This window comes from Chiloscyllium punctatum, chromosome 27 (assembly GCF_047496795.1).
Source record: "Chiloscyllium punctatum isolate Juve2018m chromosome 27, sChiPun1.3, whole genome shotgun sequence".
NCBI classification, from domain to species: domain Eukaryota; kingdom Metazoa; phylum Chordata; class Chondrichthyes; order Orectolobiformes; family Hemiscylliidae; genus Chiloscyllium; species Chiloscyllium punctatum.
The window spans coordinates 27,409,647-27,436,465 of NC_092765.1; the positions used below are offsets into that span (position 1 = coordinate 27,409,647).

Consider the following 26,819-nt stretch of genomic DNA (forward strand, 5'->3'; position numbering starts at 1 on the left):
TGATATGTCCAGGAATCTGCAAAACTAAAGAGCCAATCACTGACATCAGGAAGCAAGGAAGAGGATACATCCCTATCTATATCAATGGAGCTGAAGTGGAGATGGCCAAGAGCATCAAGTTTTTAGGAGTGACAATCAGCAACAATCTGACCTTGACCACCCATGTTAAAGGGGTGGTCAAGAAGGCGCAACAACAACTCTTCTTCCTCAGGAAATTTAGTATGTCCATAAGGACGCTCACACCAACCTTTACAGACACACCATAGAAAGCATTCAATCTGGATGATCACAGCTTGGTACAGCAAGTGCATTGCCCAGGACTATAAGAAATTACAGGAAGTTGTGAACACAGCCCAGACCATCACGCAATCCAATCCTCCATCCACTATTTATTCTTCCCACTGCCACAGAAAGGCAGCTAACATCAAAGACCCTTCCACCCCAGTCATAATTTCTTCGACCTCTTCCATTAGGAAGATACAAAAGTTTGAACACATGTACCAACAGATTCAAGAACAGCTTCTTCACTGCTGTCATTAGACTTCTGATTGGCCCTCTCAAATATCTTGCTTGCTGTACACCTTCTTTGCAGCCGTAACTCTGTATTCCTCACTCTGTTCGATTACCTGATGATCTTTGAGTCTTTGTTATGATTTGCTGCACTATATGCAAAAATGCAACTTTTCACTGTACTTAGTTACACGTGACAATAATGTATCAAATCAAATGGGGCTTCAACTTTTCAACATCAGATTCCCTGATACATATGAAGGGATAGAGAGTTGGTATTTGATGCTAACCTGGATACACAAATCTGGCAGCACAGCAACTTGTGCAAATGCAGGCAAGAAATTATAAAGGAGCACTTAGAAAGTGGGGAACACCATGGCAAATGAGTTCAATATGGTCCAGTGTTTTCCCTAGGATTACAAGATGATCAAAAAAAAATCATACTACTGAGAGACAACAAATTGCAGAAAAGCAAGGCAATTTGACTTTCCAGCTCCAGGTACATAAATTGCCAACAGGTTCACAGATACAAAGAAACACTGGCAATTAAAAAATGGAACATAGGCCTTCAAACATATAGATTTATTTGAATTAAAGAGTCAAAGAATTTAATGAGAGCAGGCTGTGTGCATGTGGATTCTTGAATTAAGGGGTAATGTTATCAAGGTCCTCAAATGATACAAGGATTCCAAAGGATATAAACAAACTTCACTTAATATGGTGGAAGAATGAAGTTACAATGTGGACCTGGGTTACCTCTTTACCAAATAGGAAACACTTTCACTACCATACAGGAACAGGATCAGAAGCAAAGTTCATTTCAAACCGGAGCCTTATGTTTTGAACATGGGTAAGTTTCAGACAGATTGTTAAGTTTTGTGGATACATTTTATCAGAAAAGAAAAAAAAAATTATTGACTGGCTATGAGATGTGGTCAGATTTTGACAAATTTAGAAATACTGAGGCTAGTACTAAGGAAAAGTACATAACGAAATTCAGCAAACTATGAGATTTTCAGAAATTTCATTTGGAAATTTCCCAATTTGTGCTGGTATTTACAGTGCTGGAAAGATGTCCAGTTTGACCAGAGCTGCTAGCACAAATGTCAAAGCACTAAAAATTCCTTGGAAAGCATTTTGCTCCAGCAGCATTCATCATACAAAGGGAGCAATCATTAACATGACAGATAATGGAGGGCACATTGTTAACAAATTGACAGGACCTTTGAGATACAGGTCGCAAGTGACAACATGAAAGGACAACAGCATCAAACATAAATGGACAGAAATGCTATTGCTAAAGTTGAGAAGCTAAGAGAATTTGGAATTAATGTGAATGGACCCCAGAAATGATCAGAGTGCAGTCAATTTGTGTTTTAGGGGCAATTCAAAATGCTATTAAACCATGCATGTCCTAAATGGTGTAAGTGACAATATCCCAAACTAAACAAGAAACCAAACTTTTAATAATGGAAGACGGAGATACAGACCAATGAGAGGGCAATGCATTGGTCACAAGAAGTTTCAGCTCAGTGATATATGTGTTGCTGGTTTAGCCTTTCAACTGTGTAGAATTAGACAGTGGATGTAGATCTACCATGTGTGGAATGATCTGGTTAAAATGCTGTCTAGACTTGGAGTAATAAAGGTCAAGACAAAGTTAAGGAATGAGAGTTTTATCAGTTTCACAATTGGAAATGATAATGCACTAAAATCTTTGAAAACAAGGATGTGGTTAAGTCCTTATAAAATAGGCAGAATCAATCATTTCATTAGCATGAACATTGCACCCAGAGAAATATCCTTGTTACTCACTTGGCCATTAATGATGAAAGCACAGGTGGAACCAGAGATGAAAGTCAGCGAAGTTACTATATTTGGAAAATCTGTGAATTTGCAATTTATGCCATTATGAAACAATCACATTCCTTTAATGGAACATAGATAATTTCTTTTGTGATATGGTGAGGTAATGTTGATTTCGGTAGGTAGAAAGCGAGATGACAAAGTCAATTGTGGTAAGATTGGACAGACAGTTTGCCCATCTGTCCTCTAACAAAAGGTTTAAAATTTTAGTATAACATGCAGGAATAAGGGATGGGAGGGTGATAAGCTCACAGTAGAATGAAGTGATAGATGTGAGATTCGTCAGAAATATTGAAGGTCAACATCATAGCCGATAGTAAACCTACCTTTAGGAGGAGATTTCCACGAGGTACTGGCTATGGGTTTAAAGGCAGAGGATAAAAATGTCTATTTTATGTTTTTTTGTTTTTAAAAGATTTGGGAAGTTTTCCTCATCAATAATTCATAGTAAAGAAAATAATTGTAGATGAAGTGATGGAAAAGTGGATAGGGACCAGATGTGGAACATTTAACAAAATGTCTCTTTTTATTGACTCATTGATGAATTTAGAGATGGAAATATTTCAACAGGACTAGAATACAGGCGCAGAGATAGACTGCTGAAGTTGTATAATGCTCAGGTCAGACTTAATTTGGAATATTGTGAGCATTTTTGGCCCCGTATCTAAGGAAGGATATGCTGGCACTGGAGGAGATCTAAAGCTTGTAATTTCAAATAAACCTGTTAGGCTATAACCTGGTGTCATGTAAGTTCAGAGTTTGTCCATCCCAGTCCAACAACTCCACATCAAGACGAACAGAACAGAGCAAAAAACTCTCAAAGGCATGTATCATCACGTGCCATTTAAGCACAATTGTTAACTCCCTGATTTCAACAGGTAACCCTGGATGAATCAGGACATACAGAACTTGCTAAAAACCAGGCATGAGGCATTCGGATCAGGAGACCCACTCAAATATAAGGAATCCAAGTATGACCCTCACAGAGCCATTAGGGCAGCCAAGGACCAATACCAATCCAAACTAGAGATCCAGACAGACACCCGGCAAGGACTGAATACCACCATAGGGTTTAAAAATAGACAGTGCAAGACAGCAAACAATGACATATCCCTCTCAGATCGTCTCAATGCCTTCTATGCTCACTTTGAGCAGACTTTCAGTTGAGAGGTAACACCTATTCTGACAAGTTCTTATGAACCTATCCCAACAGTCACTGCATCAGAGGTCAGATCAGCTTTCTTTTGTGTGAATCCAAGTAAAGTGATGGGACCAGATGGAGTACCAGGCTGTGCACTCAGAGCATATGCAGATCAACTAGCAGAGGTTTTCTCAGATATCTTCAACCTCTCCCTTCAGCAGGCCCTGCCTGTTTCAAGAGGGCCAACATCATCCCTGTGCCTAAGGCGGCTTATGCAGCATGTCTCAATGACTACCACCCAGACTTCGGTGGTCGTGAAGTGCTTTGAAAGGCTGGTCATGGCACTGATGAACTCCAGCCTCCCGACTACTCTTGACCCACTCCAATTTGCCTGTCGGATCAACAGATCCACGTCAGATGCCATATCTCTTGCCCTTCACTCCTCCCTAGAACATCTTGACTCCAAGAACAGCTACGTAAGAATCCTACTCATTGAAGGCTAACCTGTAGTCAACACTATTATCCCCTCGAGACTGACGACTAAACTTAGTGATCTCTGACTAAGCCCCACTCTCTGCAACTGGATCTTCAGTTTCATGACCCACAGGCCACAATCAGTGAAGACTGGGGACAATATTTCATCCTCACTAACAAAACACTGGAGACCTCCAGGATACGTACTCAGCCCCCTACTGCACTCACTGTATACCCATGCCTGTGTCGCCAAATACCAGACTAAGGCCATTTACAAATTCACTGATGACACCACCATAGTCGGTCGAATCTCAGATATAGACTAAACAGACTACAGACAGGAGGTAGAAGACCTGGAAAAATGGTGCACCGAGAACAACCTAGCTCTCAATGCCGGAAAAACCAAGGAACTCATTAATGACTTTCAGCGGGATGTTACTCATGCCCCCCTACACATTAACAGCACAGAGTTGGAACGAGTGGAGAGTGTCAAGCTCCTGGGAGTGGTCATCAACAACAAGCTTTCTTGGACTGTCAGGTGGACGGACTGGTTATAAAGGCCCAACAACGTCTCTTCTTCCTCAGGCAGCTGAGGAAATTTGGCATGACGGCGAATACCCTTGCCAACTTTTATAGGTGCACCATCGAGAGCATTCTGTCTGGATGTATCACTACCTGGTATAGCAACTGTACCGTTCAAGATCAGAGACGGTTACAGAGAGTGGTGAACTCAGCCCAGACAATCACAAAGGCCAACCTCCCATCTATAGAATCCATCTACCAGGCCCATTGTCAAGGAAAGGCCACCAGCATTCTCAAAGATCAATCCCACCCTGGCAATGCATTTCTACAACCTCAACCATTGAGGAGAAGGTACAGAAGCCTGAACACATGCACCAGCTGGTTTCAAAACAGTTCAACCCGATTGTTGTTCGACTTCTGAATGAACTCACAAACTCTGTGTTTTTGAATTTGCCACTGTTTACCCATTATTTACTTAGCTATGCTACTTAACTCTGTGATCTGCCTGTATTGCTTGCAAGACAAATGCTTTTCACTGTGCCTTGGTACACATGACAATAAATACAATTCAATTTAAAACTAATCATTTCTCAGCACCTGATTGGAAAGCTGAGTCTGCTGGGCGTAAATACTTCCTTTTGTAACTGGATCCTAGACTGACTGGGATACCTCAGTCAGTCTGGATTGGGAATAACATCTCCAACACCATCACATGGAGCACAAAGGCCTCCCAGGACTGTTTGCTCAGTCCACTGCTGTTCACCCTGCTGACATGCGACTGTGTAGCAATGCACAAGTTGAATCACATTATCAACTTTGTTGATGATACAACTATAGTGGGTCTCATCACCACAAATGACACATCAGAATAATGAGAGGAGGTGCAGCAGCTAACGGACTAGTGCAGAGCCAAAAACCTGTCTCTGAACATGGACAAGATGAAAGAGATGGTTGTTGACTTCAGGATGGCATGGAGCGACCACTCTCCACTGGACATCGATGGCTCCCCCATGGAGACGAGGAGAAGCACCAAATTTCTTGGCGTACATCCAGCGGAGAATCTCACCTGGTCCCGCAGCACTAGTTCCATAGCCAAGAAAGCCCAGCAGTGTCTCTACTTTCTACACAGGCTGAGGAAAGCCCACCTCCCATCCCCCAATCCTCACCACATTCAACAGAGGGTTTATTCACAGTACCCTGAGCTGCTGCATCACTGCTTGATTCGGGAGTTGCACCATCTCGGAACGTAAGACCCTACACTGGATAGAGAGGACAACTGAGAGAATCATCAGGGTCTCCTCTTCTCTCCATTACAGACATTTACACCACATGCTGCATCCGAAAGGATAAGAGCATTGGGGAAAACCCCACACACCCCTCACTTAAACTCTTCTCCCTCCTGCCATCTGGCAGAAGATACCAGAGCATTCGGTCTCTCACGGCCAGACTGTGCAACAGTTTCTTCCCCAAGCCAGCTGACTCCTTGACAGCATAATTGGACTCTTCCCCCATCTGAAATTCTTTGCACGACTTCAAATTCTGCTTGAAAAATGCCTATTATTTATCATTCGTACAAAACGTGTATGTTTTGCACTTGTACATTTATGCGGTGTACGTTTGTGCTGTCAATGTCGCACCCTCAGTCCCAGAGGAATGCTGTCTCATTTTTACTGTATCAGGTGTATATGGTAGAAATGACATAAAAGCTACTCTGCTCTAAACTGAAGTACACTGGATTAGAAACCAGCCAATTGGCCAATGTCATTTTGCATCAGCAAATCTGAGCCTCATTGCTATTTGTCAAACTAGGTCTTCACAATAAAATGCAGTAGCTTCAAGACAGAAATGGAGGAATTGTGAGAGTCAAATTAAATAGGTGAATTTGCTGGGCACCTGAACAAGTATCATATTTCCGATGTAATTTTACTCTCTCAGGAGTGGTGGAGTTATGCTAAGTATGTTTTGCATTTGCCAGTGCCTTCACTGGAACTGCTTCACCTACCTTCAGCTGCACAATTTCCAAATACAGTTTTTGTTACGTTACTACAGTTGATTACACCTTGAAAAATCCCAAGCTAGGGAATATTATTCGGACAGACAAAGCATTGAAAGTAAAGGAAACATGGTGCTTTGAGATTTCCATTATTGGGAAGGTGATGGAACGTGAAACTTGTTTTCAGTGATGCTGCTCACCTATGTCATGTGTATTCTAGTGCAGGAAGGTTATAAAATTTCTCTGGCTAAGGAAGATAAATTTTGCCCTTTAGTTTGAAAAGCTAAAAAGATCAGGAGTAGGAAAAGGAACCTGAGTGCCAGAAACTCTTGCTCTTGGTAAGGCATTAGATATATCATTCTTATTAAAAACAATTGAAAAAAATTCTAAGTGAATTCAACAGAAATATTATTGAGTGCTACACTGAAAATAAGTCATGACAGGATAATGTACACTCAATGAAACATGAAAACGAGATGTGTCTAAGGATCGATATTGCGGTTTGAAAACAGATGCTGCAGAATTAAAAATCTCCAAACTGAAATTGGTGGGCAATATCTGACTGTTTCATAAAGTAAGGAACACATTCGAAGAAACTGGATAGGGGCACTTGGAACTTCAACATACAGAGTAAAAGCATCCTGTCAGTTTGTATTTTTTAAAGTTTTGTATACAACGTGACCTATTTAAAAGAAAAAGGGGAATCTCAGCATTAAATATGGTCTGAAAGCATGCCCGAGACAATTGAATTAGGGAGTAGGCGATGGTTATTAAGTTAGGGCCAAAACATAGTGCTAGAATTAAAAGTATGGACTTGGATTTTGTTAAAATATGGTTATCTTCTAGGATACTATTTCTTATGAGATGATTCCAAACAAAGGACATAATTTTATAATGAGGCCACTGAGTGCAAAAAGCTGTCTCCTGATTTTATAGAATCATAGAATCTCCACAATGTGGAAGCAAGCCATTCGGCCCATTGGTCGGGGAGTCCAGAACTAGAGGGCATAGGTTTAGGGTGAGAGAGGAAAGATATGGGGCAACTAATGAGCTGCCAGAGGAAGTGGTGGAGGCTAGTACAATTGCAACATTTAAAAGGCATTTGGATGGGTATACGAATAGGAAGGGTTTGGAGGGATATGGGCCGGGTGCTGGCAGGTGGGACTAGATTGGGTTGGGATATCTGGTTGGCATGGACGGGGTGGACCGAAGGGTCTGCTTCCATGCTGTACTCTCTATGGGTATTCCAAGATGGTGGACGGGAAAAATTTCTAGCTGTAAGAGCTGCTTCTTTTTTTGAGGTATTTTAGGTGCTGGAGGTGATTTCCTTGGATTGCAGGCGCGGCAATTACTGTTGTATATGCTGTTACATTGTATTGGAACTTTGGAAAAAACAAGTCAAAACAACAGGAGTTTTAAAAGGGAGAAGAGCAGACATAGGAAGCACATGGTGAGGACAGGAGAGAGAGAGAGAGAGAGAGAGAGAGAGAGAGAGAGTGTGAGTGAGAGAGTGAGAGAGAGTGAGAGAGAGTGAGAGAGAGTGAGAGAGAGTGAGAGAGAGTGAGAGAGAGTGAGAGAGAGTGAGAGAGAGTGAGAGAGAGTGAGAGAGAGTGAGAGAGAGTGAGAGAGAGTGAGAGAGAGTGAGAGAGAGTGAGAGAGAGTGAGAGAGAGTGAGAGAGAGTGAGAGAGAGTGAGAGAGAGTGAGAGAGAGTGAGAGAGAGTGAGAGAGAGTGAGAGAGAGTGAGAGAGAGTGAGAGAGAGTGAGAGAGAGTGAGAGAGAGTGAGAGAGAGTGAGAGAGAGTGAGAGAGAGTGAGAGAGAGTGAGAGAGAGTGAGAGAGAGTGAGAGAGAGTGAGAGAGAGAGAGAGAGAGAGAGAGTGAGAGAGAGTGAGAGAGAGTGAGAGAGAGTGAGAGAGAGTGAGAGAGAGTGAGAGAGAGTGAGAGAGAGTGAGAGAGAGTGAGAGAGAGAGAGAGAGAGAGAGAGAGAGAGAGAGAGTGAGAGAGAGTGAGAGAGAGTGAGAGAGAGTGAGAGAGAGTGAGAGAGAGAGAGTGAGTGAGAGAGAGAGAGTGAGAGAGAGTGAGATAGCCTGCACAGTTACTGCGCCTTTGCTGTTTTTGAATTCATGTATCGCTGGACATCAGAGTGCACCTGGGAAAATTAACAAACAGTGAAATTCACAACTAATTTTGGAGGAATCGGTTTGGGTGAAGTTCACAACACAGAATCAGATAAGTTAATTATTGTTTTAAATCTGTCTAAGGGAAAGGCTGTATTAGTGAGTACAGTGGGTTCTTTCTTGATTATGTTTTTGGAGCCAAGTTTCTTGATTAAACTTAAAATATAGCCATAGCTATTAATTTATCCTGGTGCACTGTTTTGTAGAGGAATAAGACGGTGATATTTTCTGGGTCTGTAGATTGTGAAGGAGCAAAAAATGGCCTTTGCAGTGATATGTACTTCTTGTCAGATGTGGGAGTTTAAAGAGAGTTTAAAAGTTACTGCGGACTGTATCTGCCATAGATGCTGTTGGATGCGAATCTTATCAGATCGAATGGATCGGTTGAAGAGGCAGATAGAAGCGATGAGGAACTTGCAACAGCAACAGTATGTGATGGATGGCAGTTATAGGAAGGGGGGAAGTCTCAGATACAGTCACATAGATAGGTTAACTCCAGGAAGGGTAAGAAAGGTAGGCAGCTAGTCTAAGAGTCTTTGGTGGATATACCCATTTCAAACAGGTACGCTGTTATGGAAAATGTAGGGGGTGATGAATTCTCAGGGGAACGTAGTACGAACAGCCAAGTTTCTGGTTTTGAGACTGGTTCAAATGCAACGAGGGGTACGTCGGCTTCCAAGAGATCAATTGTGTTAGGGGATTCTGTAGTCCGACAGACGTTTCTGTGGCGAGCAGAGAAAAAGCAGAATGGCGGGTTGCTTCTCTGGTGCCAGGAGCAAGGATTTCTCAGAGAGGGTGCAGAATGTTCAAACGGGGGAAGAGGGGCCAGCAAGAGGGCATTGTCCACATTGGAACCAACGATATAGGAAGGGAAAAGATTGAGATTCTGAAGGGAGATTACAGAGTTAGGCAGAAATTTAAAAAGGAGGTCCTCAAGGGTAGTAATATCTGAATTACTCCCAGTGCTACGAGCTAATGAGGGCAGGAATAGGAGGCTAGAGCAGATGAATGCATGGCTGAGGAGCTGGTGTACGGGAGAAGGATTCACGTTTTTGGATCATTGGAATCTCTTTTGGAGTAGAAGTGACTTGTACAAGAAGTTCGGATTGCACCTAAATTGGAAGGGGACTAATATACTGGCAGGGAGATTTGCTAGAACTGCTTGGGAGGATTTAAACGAGTAAGGTGGGAGAGTGGGACCCAGGGAGATAGTGAGGAAAGAGATCAATCTGAGAATGGTACAGTTGAGAACAGAAGTGAATCAAACAGTCAGCGCAGGCAGGTTCAAGGTAGGACTAATAAATTAAACTGCATTTATTTCAATGCTAGGGGCCTAACAGGAAAGGCAGATGAACTCAGGGCATTGTTAGGAACATGGGACTGGGATATCATAGCAATTACAGAAACATGGCGCAGGGATGGGCATGACTGGCAGCTTAAATGTTCCAGGATACAAATGCTACAGGAAGGATAGAAAAGGAGACAAGAAAGGAGGGAGAGTGGCATTTTTGATAAGGGATAGCATTACAGCTGTGCTGAGGGAGGATATTCCCGGAAATACATCCAGGGAAGTTATTTGGGTGGAACTGAGAAATCAGAAAGGGATGATCACCTTATTGGGATTGTATTATAGACTCCCTAATAGTCAGAGGGAAATTGAGAAACAAACTTGTAAGGAGATCTCAGCTATCTGTAAGAATAATACGGTAGTTATGGTCGGGGATTTTAACTTTCCAAACATTGACTGGGACTGCCATAGTGTCAAAGGTTTAGGTGGAGAGGAATTTCTTAAATGCATACAAGACAACTTTCTGATTCAGTATATGGATGTACCTATTAGAGAAGGTGCAAAACTTGACCTACTCTTGGGAAATAAGGCAGGGCAGGTGACTGAGGTGTCAGTGGGGGAGCACTTTGGGGCCAGCGACCATAATTCTATTTGTTTTAAAATCGTGATGGAAAAGGATAGACCAGATCTAAAAGTTGAAGCTCTAAATTGGAGAAAGGTAAAGGGATGGCTGGAAAATGGGAAGCCTTCAGAAATGAGATAACAAGAATCCATAGAAAGTATATTCCTATCAGGGTGAAAGGGAAGGTTGGTAGGTATAGGGAATGCTGGATGACTAAAGAAAAAGAAGGAAGCATATGTCAGGTATAGACAGGATAGATCGAGTGAATCCTTAGAAGAGTATAAAGGAAGCAGGAGTATACCTAAAAGGGAAATCAGGAGGGCAGAAAGGGGACATGAGATAGCTTTGGCAAATAGAATTAAGGAGAATTCAAAGGGTTTTTACAAATATATTAAGGACAAAAGGGTAACTAGGGAGAGAATAGGGCACCTCAAAGATCAGCAAGGCGGCCTTTGTGTGGAGCCACAGAAAATGGGGGAGATACTAAATGAATATTTTGCATCAGTATTTACTGTGGAAAAGGATATGGAAGATATAGAATGTAGGGAAATAGATGGTGACATCTTGCAAAATGTCCAGATTACAGGAGGAGGAGGAAGCGCTGGATGTCTTGAAATGGTTAAAAGTGGATAAATCCCCAGGACCTGATCAGGTGTACACGAGAACTCTGTGGGAAGCTAGAGAAGTGATTGCTGGGTCTCTTGCTGAGATACTTTTATCATCGATAGTCACAGGTGAGGTGCCGGAAGACTGGAGGTTGGCAAACGTGGTGCCATAGAGGGCATAGGTTTAGGGTGAGAGGGAAAATATATAAAAGAAACCTCAGGGGCAACTTTTTCATGCAGAGGGTAGTACGCATATGGAATGAGTTGCCAGAGGAAGTGGTGGAGGCTGGTACAATTGCAACATTTAAGAGGCATTTGGATGTGTATATTAAAAGGAAGGGTTTGGAGGGATATGGGGCCGGGTGCTGGCAGGTGGGACTGGATCGGGTTGGAATATCTGGACAAGTTGAACCGAAGGGTCTGTTTCCATGCTGTACATCTCTATGACTCTATGACTAAGACTCTCCAAAAAGCATTCCCACCCATACCCTATACCTGTAACTCTGCATTTTCCATCGCTACTCCACCTAGCCTGCATATCCTTGGACTGTGGGAGGAAACTGGAGCTAAAGGAAACCTGTGCAAACAGAGGGAGAATGTGCAAATTCCACACAGAAAGTCATCCAAGGGTGGAATTGAACCCAACTCCCTGGCACTGAGGCAGCAGTGCTCACCACTGAGCCACTGTGCTGTCTGTTTTCTTTCATAATTTTGTCAAAATTTGGAATGCTCTCTCCCAAAAGACTGGATTATGGGCAAAGAAAAACTTTCAACACTGACACTGAGACACTTTTGGATTAAAGGCAGGTCAATGGATTGGGGTGCAGGTTAGCATAATTTTACTGAATGACAGAATGAACTCCAGGGGATAACTGTCCTGTTTCTTTCCCCAATTTTCCACTCTCCAGCTTGTGTTAGTTAAACTGCAATATTAATCCTCAGCCTTATCTCATTTTCATATTTCCTACACAATTCTTTCCTCTCAACAGTGAAGTACATATGTTCTGCATTTGCCAGTTCCTTCACCTGAACTGTTTCAAATACTTTCAATTATCCAACTTCAATATAGTTTTTTTTTAAAAAACCCTGTAATGACATAAAATTGAAGGATTCTACACATAGGATAGAATGTATTTTTTAAAACAGCCACTGATTGAGTTCTTGAAGTCCTTGTGTGATGATTCTCCATTCCCAAAAGCCAACTGAATTCTATATTCAGTTTTAAGTAACAAAGCTTTCTGTCTCTATTTCATGTAAAAAAACAACCATTGTTTTTGAAAGTTCAGTAATCCAGAAGGCTTCCTCATCCATTAGTATCTAATGAGTGCTTTACTGGTGAAATCACAATACCAAAAGCTCAAATTGATTTTTATTTAAAAAGACAATTTTGAATTTTGGGACACATTAGTTTTGCACATACTTATATTATTTGCTACAATATTGATTTTTGATCTACCTTGAAACTTCACTGAAATGTGAAAAGGAAAGGCAGTTGTTTTAATCTGGGTTAAAGCTTTGCACAAACATTGCCAGAGTTTTGAGTTTTCAGCCAGATATTTCCAGACTAGGAAATAATAATACTTCATCACAAAGAACAGTGAACTAGCAATTCTTTGGACTTGGATGGAGGTGATTAGGGAAGTGTGGGGGCAGGTTTTGCAATTCCTGCGGTGGCAGGGGAAGGTGGGTTGTTAGGGGGTATGGATATGACCAGGAGGTTGCGGAGAGAACGGTCTTTATGGAAAGCGGAGAGAGGTGGGGAGGGAAATATATCTCTGGTGATGGGGTCAGTTTGTGGCTGGCGGAAATGGCACAGGATAAATGTGATGTATGCCGAGGTTGGTGGGGTGGAAGGTGAGGATCGGGGGTTCTGTCCCTACTGCAGTTGGAAGGGTCGGGTAGGATGGCAGAGGTGCGGGACGTGGATGAGATGCACTGGAGGGCATCACCAACCACGTCGGAGGGGAAATTGCGGTCTTTAAAGAAGGATTTGGAGATGCCGGCATTGGACGGGGGGTGTACAAAGTTAAAAATCTGATGAAGGAGCAGCGCTCTGAAAGCTAGTGCTTTCAATTAAACCTGTTGGACTATAACGTGGTGTTGTGTGATTTTTAACTTTAAAGAAGGAGACCATCTTGTGTGTTCTATGGTGGAACTAGTCCTCCTGGGAGCAGATGCAGCAGAGATGGAGAATATGGGAATATGGGAATAAGGGATAGAGAATAAGGGAACACCCCCACAGTCCTCACCTTCTGCCCCACCAATCTCTGCATTCATCGCACCATCCTCTGCCATTTCCACCAGCTACAAACTAACCCCACCACCAGAGATATATTTCCCTCCTCACCCCTGGCTGCTTTCTGTAAAGACCATTCCCTCTGCAACTACCTGGTCAGGTCCATGCCCCCTAACAACCCACTCTCCCCTCCTGACACCTTCCCCTGCCACTGCAGGAATTGCAAAACCTGCACCCACACCTCCTGCATCACCTCCATCCAAGGCCCCAAAGGAGCCTTCCACATCCATTAAAGTTTCACCTGCACTTCCACAAATGTCATTTACTGTGTCTGTTGCTCCCGATATGGTCTCCTCTACATTGGGAGACCGGATGCCTTCTTGCAGAGCGTTTCAGAGAACATCTTTGGGACACCCGCACCAATCAACCCCACCCATGGCTGAACATTGCAACTCCCCTTCCCACTCTGCTGAGGACACGCAGGTCCTGGGCCTCCTCCACCACCACTCTCTTATCACCCAATGCCTGTAGGAAGAACGCCTCATCTTCCGCCTCTGGACCCTTCAACCTCATGGCATCAATGTGGACATCACCAGTTTCCTCATGTCCCCTCCCTCATCTTACCCCAGTTTCAACCTTCCAGCTCAGCACCATCCTCATGACCTATTCCCATCTGTCAATCTTCCTTCCCACCTATCCACTCCACCCTCCTCTCCGGCCTATCACCTTCATCCCCACCTCCATCCACCTATTCCACTCTCAGCTACCTTCTCCCCAATCCCATCCCCCTCCCATTTATCTCTTGACCCGAGGCTCCCAGCCTCATTCCTGATGAAGGGCTTTTGCCCGAAACGTCGATTTTCCTGCTCCTCAGATGCTGGCTGACCTGCTGTGCTTTTCCAGCACCAAGCTAATCTCAGTTTATTATTGTAGTTCATTTCACCTGATTACATTAGCAGAATCCATATTTTGACCCATTAGTGAACTTCAAATTGTGAGAGTGTGTAAAAATAACAATGACAAAGCAGTCAGTTGTCATCTTTGTTCACATAATTAATCTATCGCTGATTATTCAACAGATTCTCCTATCAGAGTATGTCCATTCATTCATTCTTGGTTCTGCATACTTAAGCCCATTACCTTCTTCCCCCAGCCATGACAGGTACAGTGTGCTGATTATTAGGAATCCCAAATCCCATAATTTAAAGTTTTGAAATCTCCATCTCTACCCGATCTTTCTTCTGTGATTCCAATGCTATATGGTTGATCCTTTAATAAGCCACACAGTTGTGAACATCATTACCACCAGGCAGACACAAACATGATAAGGATTGTAGTATATCTCTGGTTAATCAAAGAACAGACAATAAATGCCATTTTGTGACCTATTGTCCAGATTGAAAATACAAGTTTTGTTAAGAACACAGAGCAACTGAAATTCATTAACAGCATCCCATTACTGATCTATTTACTATTCTTGCGTTTCCTAGGGATGATAGGATTAGAAACAATATGACAGAATTCTGGTTGACTCAGGTTTACATCATTCAGATGTATTTTTACATGAATAAATACATCCAATGTAATTATTCTATGGAAAAACTTCAGTTGACAAGTTAATCACACACTAGATTATAGGTTTGCATCTGTAGTCCTCACATAATGAGTCCTCAAAGCCAACTACTCAAATACAGAGCAACTCTTCAACAGTGCTATACAAATCATTCAAAGCTGCAGTTTAAATACAGGTACATAATGTAAAACCAGCACAGAAAGTACGCTGCCTGCCAACCTCTGGCTATTGTATCAAAATCAGGATTGGATACAATAAAGGAGTAAAAGAAGTAAAAACAAAATACACAATGAAATTTAAAACAATGCCTGAGGTGCAATTATATAAGCTAATGGAGAAATACATTCAGTACAATTTCAGATCACTCTGACACACCTAAATTTGGCAAATATTGCAGTCCTTCCTGTTTAACTGGATGTTGTCAGACAAAAGTGCCAGAAATCATGAATAAAATCAAACAACCAATGTTGGGAAAAGAAAATCTCTTATTTGCCAGAGCTAGTGTTCCACATCAGTGACAGTGAGTAATTTATACTAACCACCTTCATCTATTCCACGCACACAGGCCTAGTTACATTTGTGTACCTGAATGTGTAATTGCCTGGAACCAAGTTAATCAGTTTCAGGATCGGTGTGTTTGCAGATACTTTCTCTTCTCGCAAAGGACCCTTCTCCTCCTCCCATTGGTAACTTACAATTTTATCATCATCAGTACTTTCTGGAAATAGAACAGAATTTATTTGTACTTTAGTTTGACAGCTGCATTATGGCAAAACTTCTTAATAGTACTGCAACACATTATAAAACACAGTAACACACCAATGAAGTTTAACAGCAATTCCAGAAAAAAACAGTTAATTGCAACACTGATCCGAGCAGATAGGTCATTAAGCAAATCCTTTGAACCAAAAAGTTCAAAGTAAAATTTTCGAGGAAGTAAAAAATAAGCTGTCATTATTCATGTATAAACGCTGACCGTTACAATGTCAACCCACTGGTTATTTTCATCTGAAGGCATATTTGAAGGTGTAATTTTTTTCACATAATACTTTGCTAACCACTATCTAATTTACTTTTATTAATCGTAAAACAATGTTTAAAACAACACAAGATTCAGATGACTCAACTCTTACATTGAATTAAGAATTCATTCATGGCAAGTGAATTATTAAGAATTCATTCATGGCAAGTGGGTTTGGTCAGCATTGATTTACTATCCCCAATTGCCCAGAGAAAGTGAATTGGTTGCCTTCTTGAACGGTGGTCCTTGGGGTGTACAAACATCCACAATGCTACTTGGAACAGAATTTCAGAACCTGGACCAAAATACAGTGAAGAAACAGCATCACAGCTCCCAGCAGGATAGCACGCAGAGGAGAACTTGGAGGTGGGTGCATCTACTATCCTTGTCCTTCCAGGTGGTAGGAGGTTTATTTGCAAATTTCAAGATTTGAAAAAGAAAAGCTTTTGCAAAATTCTATCACCAAATACAGCATCTGTACTATATTAAATCAATCTATAAAACTTACGGCTTCCATCAATAAAAGTAGATGTTGTAGGCAGTGAGATCTCTTGGAATTTTGGAGATACAATAGCCACTGGAAATTGATTGACACGAGGTGCTGTAAAATAAACCAGTCATCATTTCGTTTTTTTAAAAAAGTAGTTAATTTGCTGAAACAACAGCCACAAAACCTTAATCACTAATCAACATATTGTCTAACTGTCACTCATTGTTAACAGCTAACCTGAGAATGCAACTTTTTAAAAAAAAAGGTTTTATGATTTACACATGAAAGAAGTGAAACTATCACAGTATTCAAACAGATGAAAGATTCAACAGACAATCAGCTTTTCAATGTACAATTTCAATTACATCACACTGCAAATTTTTGTTATAAATTCTGTGTGTTAGGATTGAGCCCTCCACTATCACCTGATGAAGCAGCGACACTCCGAAAGCTAGTGTGCTTCCAATTAAACCTGTTGGACTATAACCTGGTATTGTGTGATTTTTAACTTTGTACACCCCAGTCCAACACCGGCATCTCCAAATTATGTAGCATTGACAATTGTCAACATAACTTGAACAATGCAACAAACCTAGATTTCTTGATAACCTTCAAAGACTTAGAATGCAAGTAATTAAAGAATCATATTTCTCAGTATTCCAAATGTAAAGTAATTTTAGAACTGAGGTTAAAAACAATGACTGCAGATGTTGGAAACCAGATTCTGAATTAGGGGTGCTGGAAGAGCACAGCAGTTGCCCGAACGTCAATTTCGCTGCTCCTTGGATGCTGCCTGAATTGCTGTGTTCTTCCGGCACCACTAATCCAGAATAATTTTAGAACTATTCAAGTGACAAGGCAATATGCACAATGCACAGTGCCATACTCAATACCTACTTGAGTCCAATAAGGGATAGGCAATAAGTGCTGACCTTGCCAGTGTTGTCCATATTCCAAGAATAAACCCAAAAATAAAATTAAATGGATTTATGTTTGAAAATTACAGGTGCACAACTTCAAAAATTCAAAAGAAACAGACATGATTTCATGTTTTATCACAATGGCGTAGATTCAGCAGTCTATTGCATTTGCAGTTTTCTGTAGACTTTGTGGACTTTTGCTTTTACACTAATCTCAAAGCCTCTAAATTATGAGAGAGCCAAAGCAAAGCATTCTCTACAGGAGATCCATGATCCATGTGAACAGGGAGGAACGGAAGCAGATCGGCCTTAATGTAGAAATGGTGTTGGAAAAATTCATATGATTGAAGGCTAGTAAATCAGCAGGGCCTGATAATTTACATGCCAGAGTACTTAAGGAAGTTGCCCTGGAAAGGGTGGATGCATTTGTGTTCATCTAAGTTCTTTAGATTTCTGAACACTTCCTACAGACTGGAGGGTAACTAATGTCACCCCACTATTTAAAAAAGGGGGTAGATAGAGAGAAAACAGAATTAAAGACAAGGGAGTCTGACACTGGTAGTGAACAAGATGCTACAGTCTATTCACAAGGATTTTATAGCAGAGCATTTGGAAGATCGTGGCAGAATGAGACACAATCAGGACAAGACAGGTTAGATGCAGGAAGGATGTTCCCGATGGTCGTTAAGTCAAGAACCTGGGGTGATGGTTTAAGGGTAAGGGGTAAACCTTTTCAAACGGAGATGAGGAGGAATTTCTTCAACCAGAGTGGTGAGCCTGTGGAATTCATGACCACACAAGTGGTTGAGACGAAAACTTGTTTTTCAGGAAGATAGTAGATATTGCTCTTTAGTTCAAGGGATCAAGGACTTTGGGAGGAGGCATTTGAGCATTGAGCTAGATGATCACCCATGATAATTAATGATGTAGCAAGTGAGTTTTGAATGGCCTACTCTTGCTCCTATCTTCTAGGTTTCGGTGGCTAGCAATGGTGTGGTTCCTTATACAATCTGATTCAAGTATCCTTAAAGAGCTAGGCAAAAGACACACCTTAATCCAATTTGAAATCATGTACAGAAAATAAAACATAGGGAAGAAAGAGAGGGGAGTTTAGGATAAATAAAAGCAGAAAGAAAAGGTCTAATAAAACTCCAATAAATGATTACATCTGTGAAAATGACTCTCTAAAGTTGTTAAAGTTAATTATCACTGCTATAGATGTTATTTGATCGTAATTCAGGTGTATTATTCAGTTAAAAATTCACACACTCTTATGGATAAGCCCCAATTTCTTTGGTAGTACATTGTACTACAAATTCATACCTTTTCATTTTTTTGATCATCCTCCTTGGTGGACCACGACTCTATCCAACCAGGAGGAGGAGCGTAGTTCATTCATTAACTTCCTGACTTCTACGTTTAACTGCACTAATGCCACTGCTGAAAGTTGCTAGTAACCCTTCACTAGCAGTTACTCATGTTACACAGTGAACCATCATAATCAGTTTGAAGAATAGAAAATCAGAACTCCCAAAAATAATTCATGCAAGTAGTTTTTAATTGTTGAAACCAAAGGCAGAAATGACTAATTAATAAGCAGGAAAACTTGGATGTTAAACATGAAGACAATTTTATGGACTTTCTCCATGACTATCATTGCTTTTGTTCCCTCGGCTTTTTTCTCATGTTTCGAAACATATTAGCTTCTCATGAAAGCCTGTACTCCAGCTCTGATAACAAAACAAATGCAGCTGAGGCTAAAACATATTACTCTATTTTGGAATAATATCCCAATGCGCTGCCTGCCATCATTTATGTATTTTTAGAAAGCTCAGTAGTGTTTAATAATTTAGTATTTTGAAATGAAAAAGTTCTGTTGCTTTGATCCCCTGGTCCTCACGCCACTCTGTTATACTTAAAATAGTGTCAGCTGTATCCACACAATCCATAAAAAAGGTTCTGTTCCTTTCTTCCATCAATTCCATTCTTTGGATTTGATCTTTCAATATGAAGTCAATGCTATTCCTTTTTGTTTAAAAAAATTCAATCAGCCTGATTAGAAATTTATTAATATTATTCAGAAAATTCTTGTCTAAACATACTAGATGTTAGAAACTCCTTTTTCCACATTTATAAGCAATGAGTGTGTTCAAATGCTGGGATTGAACAAATGGTGGCAGCTTTAGGCAAGCCTAAGTGCGCTAACTGTTAAAGGGACAGAGATGGCAGTTAGTAGAGAGTTATATTCCTCCTGTCAGATGTGGGAGAAAGGAAAGCAGTTGACTGTCTCTGGTGACTATGCTGGCAGGAAGTGTGTTTTGGCACCTATCAGACTGTTTGGATCAATTGAGAGGCAGTTGAAGATGCTAAGGAGAATACAGGAGGCAGAGCGTGTGATAGATGAACGATTCAGGGAGGTGGACACTGCAGGTAGATAGGTGGATGCTAGGTTGTGCAGGTATCTCCTGTGGCTAATCCTCTCTCAAACAAGTGTATCTTTTGGACACTTTTGCAGTGAATGGATAGCTTCCAAGGAAAATAACAGTAACAACCAGGTCTTGGGCACCGGGGCTGGCTCTGCTGTTAAGCAGGGTATGTCAAGGTCCAAACAAGCAATTGTGATAGGGGGCACACTCCAGTCAGGGCCCAACAGGTATTTTTGTTAATGAAACTTCAGGATGGTGCATTGCCTCCCTGGTGCCAGTGAAGGAGGTTATCTGAGAGTAAAATGGGATCTTGATCAGATGGGCCAATGGGCTGAGAAGTGACAGATGAAGTTTAATTAGATAAATGTGAGGTCTTACATTTTGGTAAGACAAACCAAATTTTGCACATTTATAAGCAGCAAGTGTGTGCAAATGCTGGGAGTGAACAAATGGTGGCAGCTTTAGGCAAGTCTAAGTGCGCTAATTGTTAAAGGTGCAGAGATGGCGGTTAGTAGAGAGTTATGCTTCTCCCGTTAAATGTGGGGACAGGAAGTACACAGTTAACCATAGGGCCATGGGAAGTGCAGTCAAACAGACAGACCTTGGGCATTACAGCTGGACAGGGTGGTGAAGGCATTTGACACTTACTACAGAAGTTGAGACATCAAGTTGTGGCTGTATAAGACATTGGGGAGGCCACTTTGGAGTTCTGTGTCCATTTCTGGTCATCCTGCCATAGGAAGGATGTTATTAAACTGGAAATGGTGTTGAAAATATTTACAACTATGTTACCAAGACTGGAGGATTTGAGTTTTATGGAGAGGGTGTATAAACTGGGACTTTTCTCCCTAGAATGTTGAAGGCTAAGGGGTGACCTTACCAAGGTTTATAAAATCAGGAGAGGCATGGATAGAGTGAATAGCCAAGGATAGGGTAGTCAAAAACTAGTGGGCATAGGTTTAAGGTGAGAGCAGAAAAATTTAAAAGGGACCCGAGGGGCAATATTTTCACAGAGGGTGATGTACATTTGGAATGATCTACAAAAGGAAGTAGTGGACGTGGGTACAATGACAAGGCTTAAAAGACATTTGGATAGGTACGTGAATAGGAAAGGTTTAGAGAAATATGGATCAAATGTAGGCAAGTGGGACTAGTTCAGTTTCGGAAACCTGGTCAGCATGTACGAGTTGGACTGAAGGGTCTGTTTTCATGCTGTATGACTCTATGACATTGTAACCTTGTGTCAGTGGAGTCCATATTTGTTAAATAGGTATAGCTACATGACAGATTTTTCCATTATAAATGTGGTCACAGGTATTTATCATGTAAAATCACTGACATGAATTGCTTCCAGATGACAGAAATATAAATGGTCTCAAATTCTACAAGACTTGGTATGAGAGACTACCTGATGATAAATCTAGACAGCGTGCAATGGAATGTATTGCCTCTTTAAAAAAGAAACTACCAAGAAAAAAGACATTTAAAGTCTCCCATAACCAATCTGCCTTCTCAATGAAATCAACTTGAAATTGCAACAAATTGACTGTTTAAAATGCCATCCACAAAGTGAACTTATGCAATTAATACATATCGTTCACTTACCAACTGTAATGATACTTTAAATAAGTAAAGATTATCAGCTTACAGCATGTGGTAACATTTGGACATTTGTTCTTACATTGCTTTCAGACTAAAAATTGCAATCTCGATGACACTATTCTAGACCAAAACAAAAAGCACATTCTGAAAGCAAGGATATTTCACACATTTTAAAACAGCCATAAGGTTGAACAAAATTGTTTACCCAATTGAGGAGTCTCTCAATTAACTTTCATCTGTATTCAAAAATTTCACTTCTAATCCATGCAAGCCCACCTGAGAGATTACACAGTCAGTAGGTAAATCCTGGCATTTTCAAAGCACAACTTGCCCACCTACTTGTTAGCATTTACACATACACTTTAGCTTTCTAGAATTTATTTGTCCTGATTTTCTACCTCCTCCTATTCTTGGTCATATTTAAAACCACAAATACCAACCTGGTTTGACAGTAACATTCACTGATCCTTCTCCATATGCATTGTCCCCTTGAACGATTACTTTAAACATGTAGAAACCAATCGAAAGCTGAAAAATTCAAATACATTTAAGTTACAATGCCATACACCGCATAAACATTGGAGTTGCACTAAAATTACATTTAACATTTATCTCTATCACATAAAACAAAATATTTTGCTTCAGAATAGGATAGAATATACTGCATACATAGCATATCGGAATTATGAATATCAAACTTAAACCGCATTACCTCCCTATTGTTTTCCAACAATGCATTAGCCTTTAAAATTGTGGATTTATCCTTGCACCAACCAGAAAACACCAGAAACAAATTACTCCCAACACGAGTCAATACTGAGACTTTTAACACAGTAAAGCATATTGCTTGGGAATAGATGAAACAGATCCTCTCACTTGCCACGTTTATACTTTCCCATCTCAGTCAGTCAGTCAATCCTCTAGCCTCAGCATTTTTGACTGTGCATTCCCAAAAGGTTATTCTGCAGCTAGAATATTATATTGTACTATTGAAATACAGATTCTGAGAACGGACATCAGACAACTCCGACACTTTACATACCTAAGGTTAATATTTCAAGTTTGCTGGAATGAAAAGTCAGATTTACAAACATAAGCACAAGAAACTGATGGTTTTAAAGTATTAGAGTTGTACAAATAAATCTCAAAAAATGTCATAAACCCATGCAAATAATACAGTAGCAAACAAACACAGATTACTTTTCTATTTGAGCTGTTAATGCTGCTACATTGTTTCAATAGATGGCTGCACCATAACCAGAACCTGGTTACAATGTGCCTGCCATAAACTCATTGCAGTGAAGTTTCTGGCAACGCAATGAAAAACTGCCAATAAATGTAGTAAAGCTCTCCGATCATGAACTGTCTGAAAGTGAGAATTTTGTCCTTCTGTATGGCTCCAGCCTTGGTGTTCCATCGGTTCACATCAAATTGGAAAAGAATTTGATGCGTTTAAACTGCGTTCAATCTAGCTAGCCTGACCCAAACCAGTGTCTACTGAATACAGTGAGTCCATAAAGACATGCCGAGCTGATCCAGCACATGCATAATGCAGGATTCCAAACTACATGCCCAATCTCCGTATGTGTTGTGAATGCCTGGCAGCCTGTGAAGCCTCAAGGACATAAGTATCCAAAAATCTAATAAAACAATTGGAGAAGTTATTCAAAACAATCATGACTACAAATCAACAAAATGCACAGCATCCTTAATGACCATTTCAAATCTGTATACATTGGATCTGCCTCTCTTCATGACTTGACAGCCTTATTTAGAAACATGCTAAATGAGGTGCCAGACGACATATATGATTGGGTTTGTCCTCAGAGCTCACTGTACCCACACATATGTATATACAATCTTATCCATGACTGACGTTTGGACAGATACATGGATAGTAAAGGTTGACAGGGACCTGGGCCAAACACAAGCAAATGTGGCTAAATCAGTTTAAGAAACCTGGTTGGCATCGACGAGTTGGGCCAAAGGGCCTGTTTTGGTGTTGTAAGCCTTTATAAATGATTCAGCACAACGTGAAGTGGCCAAATGGTTGGGTGAATTGCTACAACCAGTATTGAGTAAGCTTTCCACTTACATGGTGGAGAATTCCATAGCATTTGCAAAGACCATAACAGGACTTGCATATCAATAGCCATGTCGTATCCATGTGCTCATTTGACATTGCTAACTTTTCCATCCATGAACTGCTTAAGGAAGCCATAGACATCTGCACTGCAGCACGAAGTCATGACAACATCAATATTGCATGAAACAGCGTTCACTGTACTCATGAACTCAGCAACTGAACAATTCAGTTTTAACACCATATTTCCCAACCAGATGGCATTACCATGAAATCTTCATTGTTGGATATTGGGAGTCAGATTGGTTGAGAATGGACCTGGGCAATCTCAAAGGAGCTGAGGAGGCTGCCAGATCCTAAAGTTAGCTGGGCAAAAAATTTTTAAAAACCTTCTTCCGGTCTTCATTTCTCCCTCACCCCATGTCCCATCCATTTTAGCACATGCCACTTTACACCCTTAATCCTTTATCCAACCCCCACAGCTCCTAATACTCTCATGGCCCTCTATCCATCTCTCACACCAAAATTGGAGGTGTAGTGGAAAGCGAAGGAGGTTACAACAGGACCTTGACCAGATGGGCCAGTGGGCTGAGAAGTGGCAATTAGTGTTTAATTCAGATAAATGCAAGGTGCTGCATTTTGGAAAAGCAAATCTTAGCAGGACTTATACACTTAATAGGAAGGTCCTAGGGAGTGTTGCTGAACAAAGAGACCTTGGAGTGCAGGTTCATAGCTCCTTGAAAGTGGAGTCGCAGGTAGATAGGACACTGAAGGCGGCGTTTCGTATGGTTTCCTTTATTGATCAGAGTATTGATTACAAGAGTTGGAAGGTAATGTTGCAGCTGTACAGGACATTGGTTAGGCCACTGTTGGAATATTGCATGCAATTCTGGTCTCCTTCCTATCACAAAGATGTTGTGAAACTTGAAAGGATTCAGAAAAGATTTACAAGAATGTTGCCAGGATTGGAGGATTTGAGCTACAAGAAGAGGTTGAACAGACTGGGGCTGTTTTCCCTGGAGCGTCGGAGGCTGAGGGGTGACCTCAGAGGTTTACAAAATTATGAGGGGCATTGATAGGATACATAGACAAAGTCTTTTCCTTGGGGTGGGGAAGTCCAGAACTAGAGGGCATAGGTTTCGGGTGAGAGGGGAAAGATATAAAAGAAACCTAAGGGGCAACTTTTTCATGCAGAAGGTGGTATGTGTATGGAATGAGCTGCCAGAGGAAGTAGTGGAGGCTGGTACAATTGAAACATTTAAGAGGCATTAGGATGGGTATATGAATAGGAAGGGTTTGGAGGGATATGGACCAGGTGCTGGCAGGAGGACGAGATTGGGTTGGGATATCTGGTCAGCATGGACGATTGGACCGAAGGGTCTGCTTCCATGCTGTACATGTCTATGACTCTATATCCCTAATGCCAACTTAATGTCTACCTCACCCTATCAGGTCAAGTTATCCTCAAGTACTTGTGCACAGGAGGAGAAAAATAAATTTCTATTACTTGAAGTTCTATATTGCAGGCTACACTCAAATCAGAAAAGAACACTAATTCATGAAGCACGTCGTGATGCTTCTCAACAGATCTTGACAAGCTGGACAACTCTAAAGGGGTTTGTGCATTTGAGAGAGACACAATCTTCTTGACAATCAACAATCCTAAAGTGCACCTGACCACAAATCCAGAGGATGCTTGATACCCTCCCCCTACCTAGGGATACCTGACTCCCACCTTAAGGTGGCCTGACACCATGACCATGATAATACCTCAACTCTCCAGAGGGTTGCACTGAGAAAGATCTGTCTTACCGAGTCTAATCTCTACACTCTGGATTCTAAACACCAGGCAGTCCAAAATCTGATTTGACTGTAAATAGCTAATCATTCAAATTTCCAAATGCCTCATTAACAGCAAATATGTGAACTAAATGCTCCCATGAAAATAGAAAATGCTGAATTTGAGGACACGGCTTAGGTCCTCTGAAGTCTTCTGACATAAAGGTTGCCATCATGGGAAAACCTGGGCCTACTTCTTTTAAGTCATTACTTAAATGACATAAATCACGTCTAGAAAATGTTCAAGATTTGGTCATGAAAAGGACTAATAGCCTGAAACTAGATATTTCCAAATTGATTACTGATAGGAGATATTTAATTGCTAATAACTTACATCAAAACAAAAAAGAAAATTGCCCTGTACAGCAATGTTGCCGGCACGGTGACACAGTGGTTAGCACTGTTGCCTCACAGTGCCAGAGACCTGGGTTCAATTCCCGCCTCAGGCAACTGTCTGTGTGGAGTTTGCACATTCTCCCAGTGTCTGCATGGGTTTCATCCAGGTGTTCTGGTTTCCTCCCACAGTCCAAAAATGTGCAGGTTAGGTGAATTGTCCATGCTAAATTGCCCGTAGTGTTAGGTGAAGGGGTGAAATGTAGGGAAATGGGTCTGGGTGGATTGCGCTTCGGCGGGTCGGTGTGGACTTGTTGGGCCGAAGGGCCTGTTTCCACACTAAGTAATCTAATATTCACATCACTGTCAGTGTTGGAGCAATCTATTCACTAATGTTCCTGATCTAAAACATGAAGGAAGAAACCACTGAACAATTCAGTAATTACAATAACAACTATGTTACTTCAGTCATTAATTATTTCATCCACTTACACTGGAAAGTTTCAGAGTCTTTGAGTGTTGGCCCTCCATCTGTCCCATATAGTCCTGTGGGTGGGTGCTTAGTTGCCAATCATATTTATAGCTCGATCCTTGAAAATATGAACAAGGCAGAATTAAAGCCGTGTTATATTTAAAGCCAGTTCTTGCTGCAACAGTAATTCCTTAAGAGCAAAATTATATACACTTGAAAATGTAAAGGAAATGCTTTCAATATTGTGAATATTCCCACCGCTGTTATTTAAGAGTATTCGAACCCATGGAGCAATTGATATTTTCAAGCCTCATCAAGGTACTCCTCAGATGATGTCTGCTACAGACCAACTGATTTGGTTATACTAGAATTGTCAGACTGGCCTTAGTATTTCATGTTTTTTTTGGTTAAGTAGCTAATTTGGGAAGTCTTACATTCAGGCAGCTCTTCGGCTGTTCTCAAGCTAGTTTTGGTCAAATTACATTTGGAAGACAAACACAGCATAAGAAGCTGTATGACACCAATAAATTCCTAAAAAGAGTCAGCATATTCAATGAGTACACGTCATTCTGCTCTATTGCGTGTTTCGTTAACACAAATTCACTATGATACAATTGCCGAATCGGG

General features: G+C 41.1%; 1 protein-coding gene across 5 annotated transcripts in view; it reads right to left on the reverse strand.

Annotated features, from left to right (window-relative positions):
* Window positions 1-26,819, reverse strand: part of LOC140453579 (dyslexia-associated protein KIAA0319-like protein) — a 107,829-nt gene that overhangs the window by 38,018 nt on the left and 42,992 nt on the right. For all 5 annotated transcript variants that reach the window (XM_072548384.1, XM_072548382.1, XM_072548385.1 and 2 more), the window contains exons 6-9: window positions 26,213-26,310; window positions 21,906-21,993; window positions 16,536-16,628; window positions 15,592-15,724 (exon numbers count right to left, since the gene is read on the reverse strand). In XM_072548384.1, the coding sequence (XP_072404485.1) occupies window positions 15,592-15,724; window positions 16,536-16,628; window positions 21,906-21,993; window positions 26,213-26,310 (412 nt within the window). The remainder of the gene's footprint in view (window positions 1-15,591; window positions 15,725-16,535; window positions 16,629-21,905; window positions 21,994-26,212; window positions 26,311-26,819) is intronic.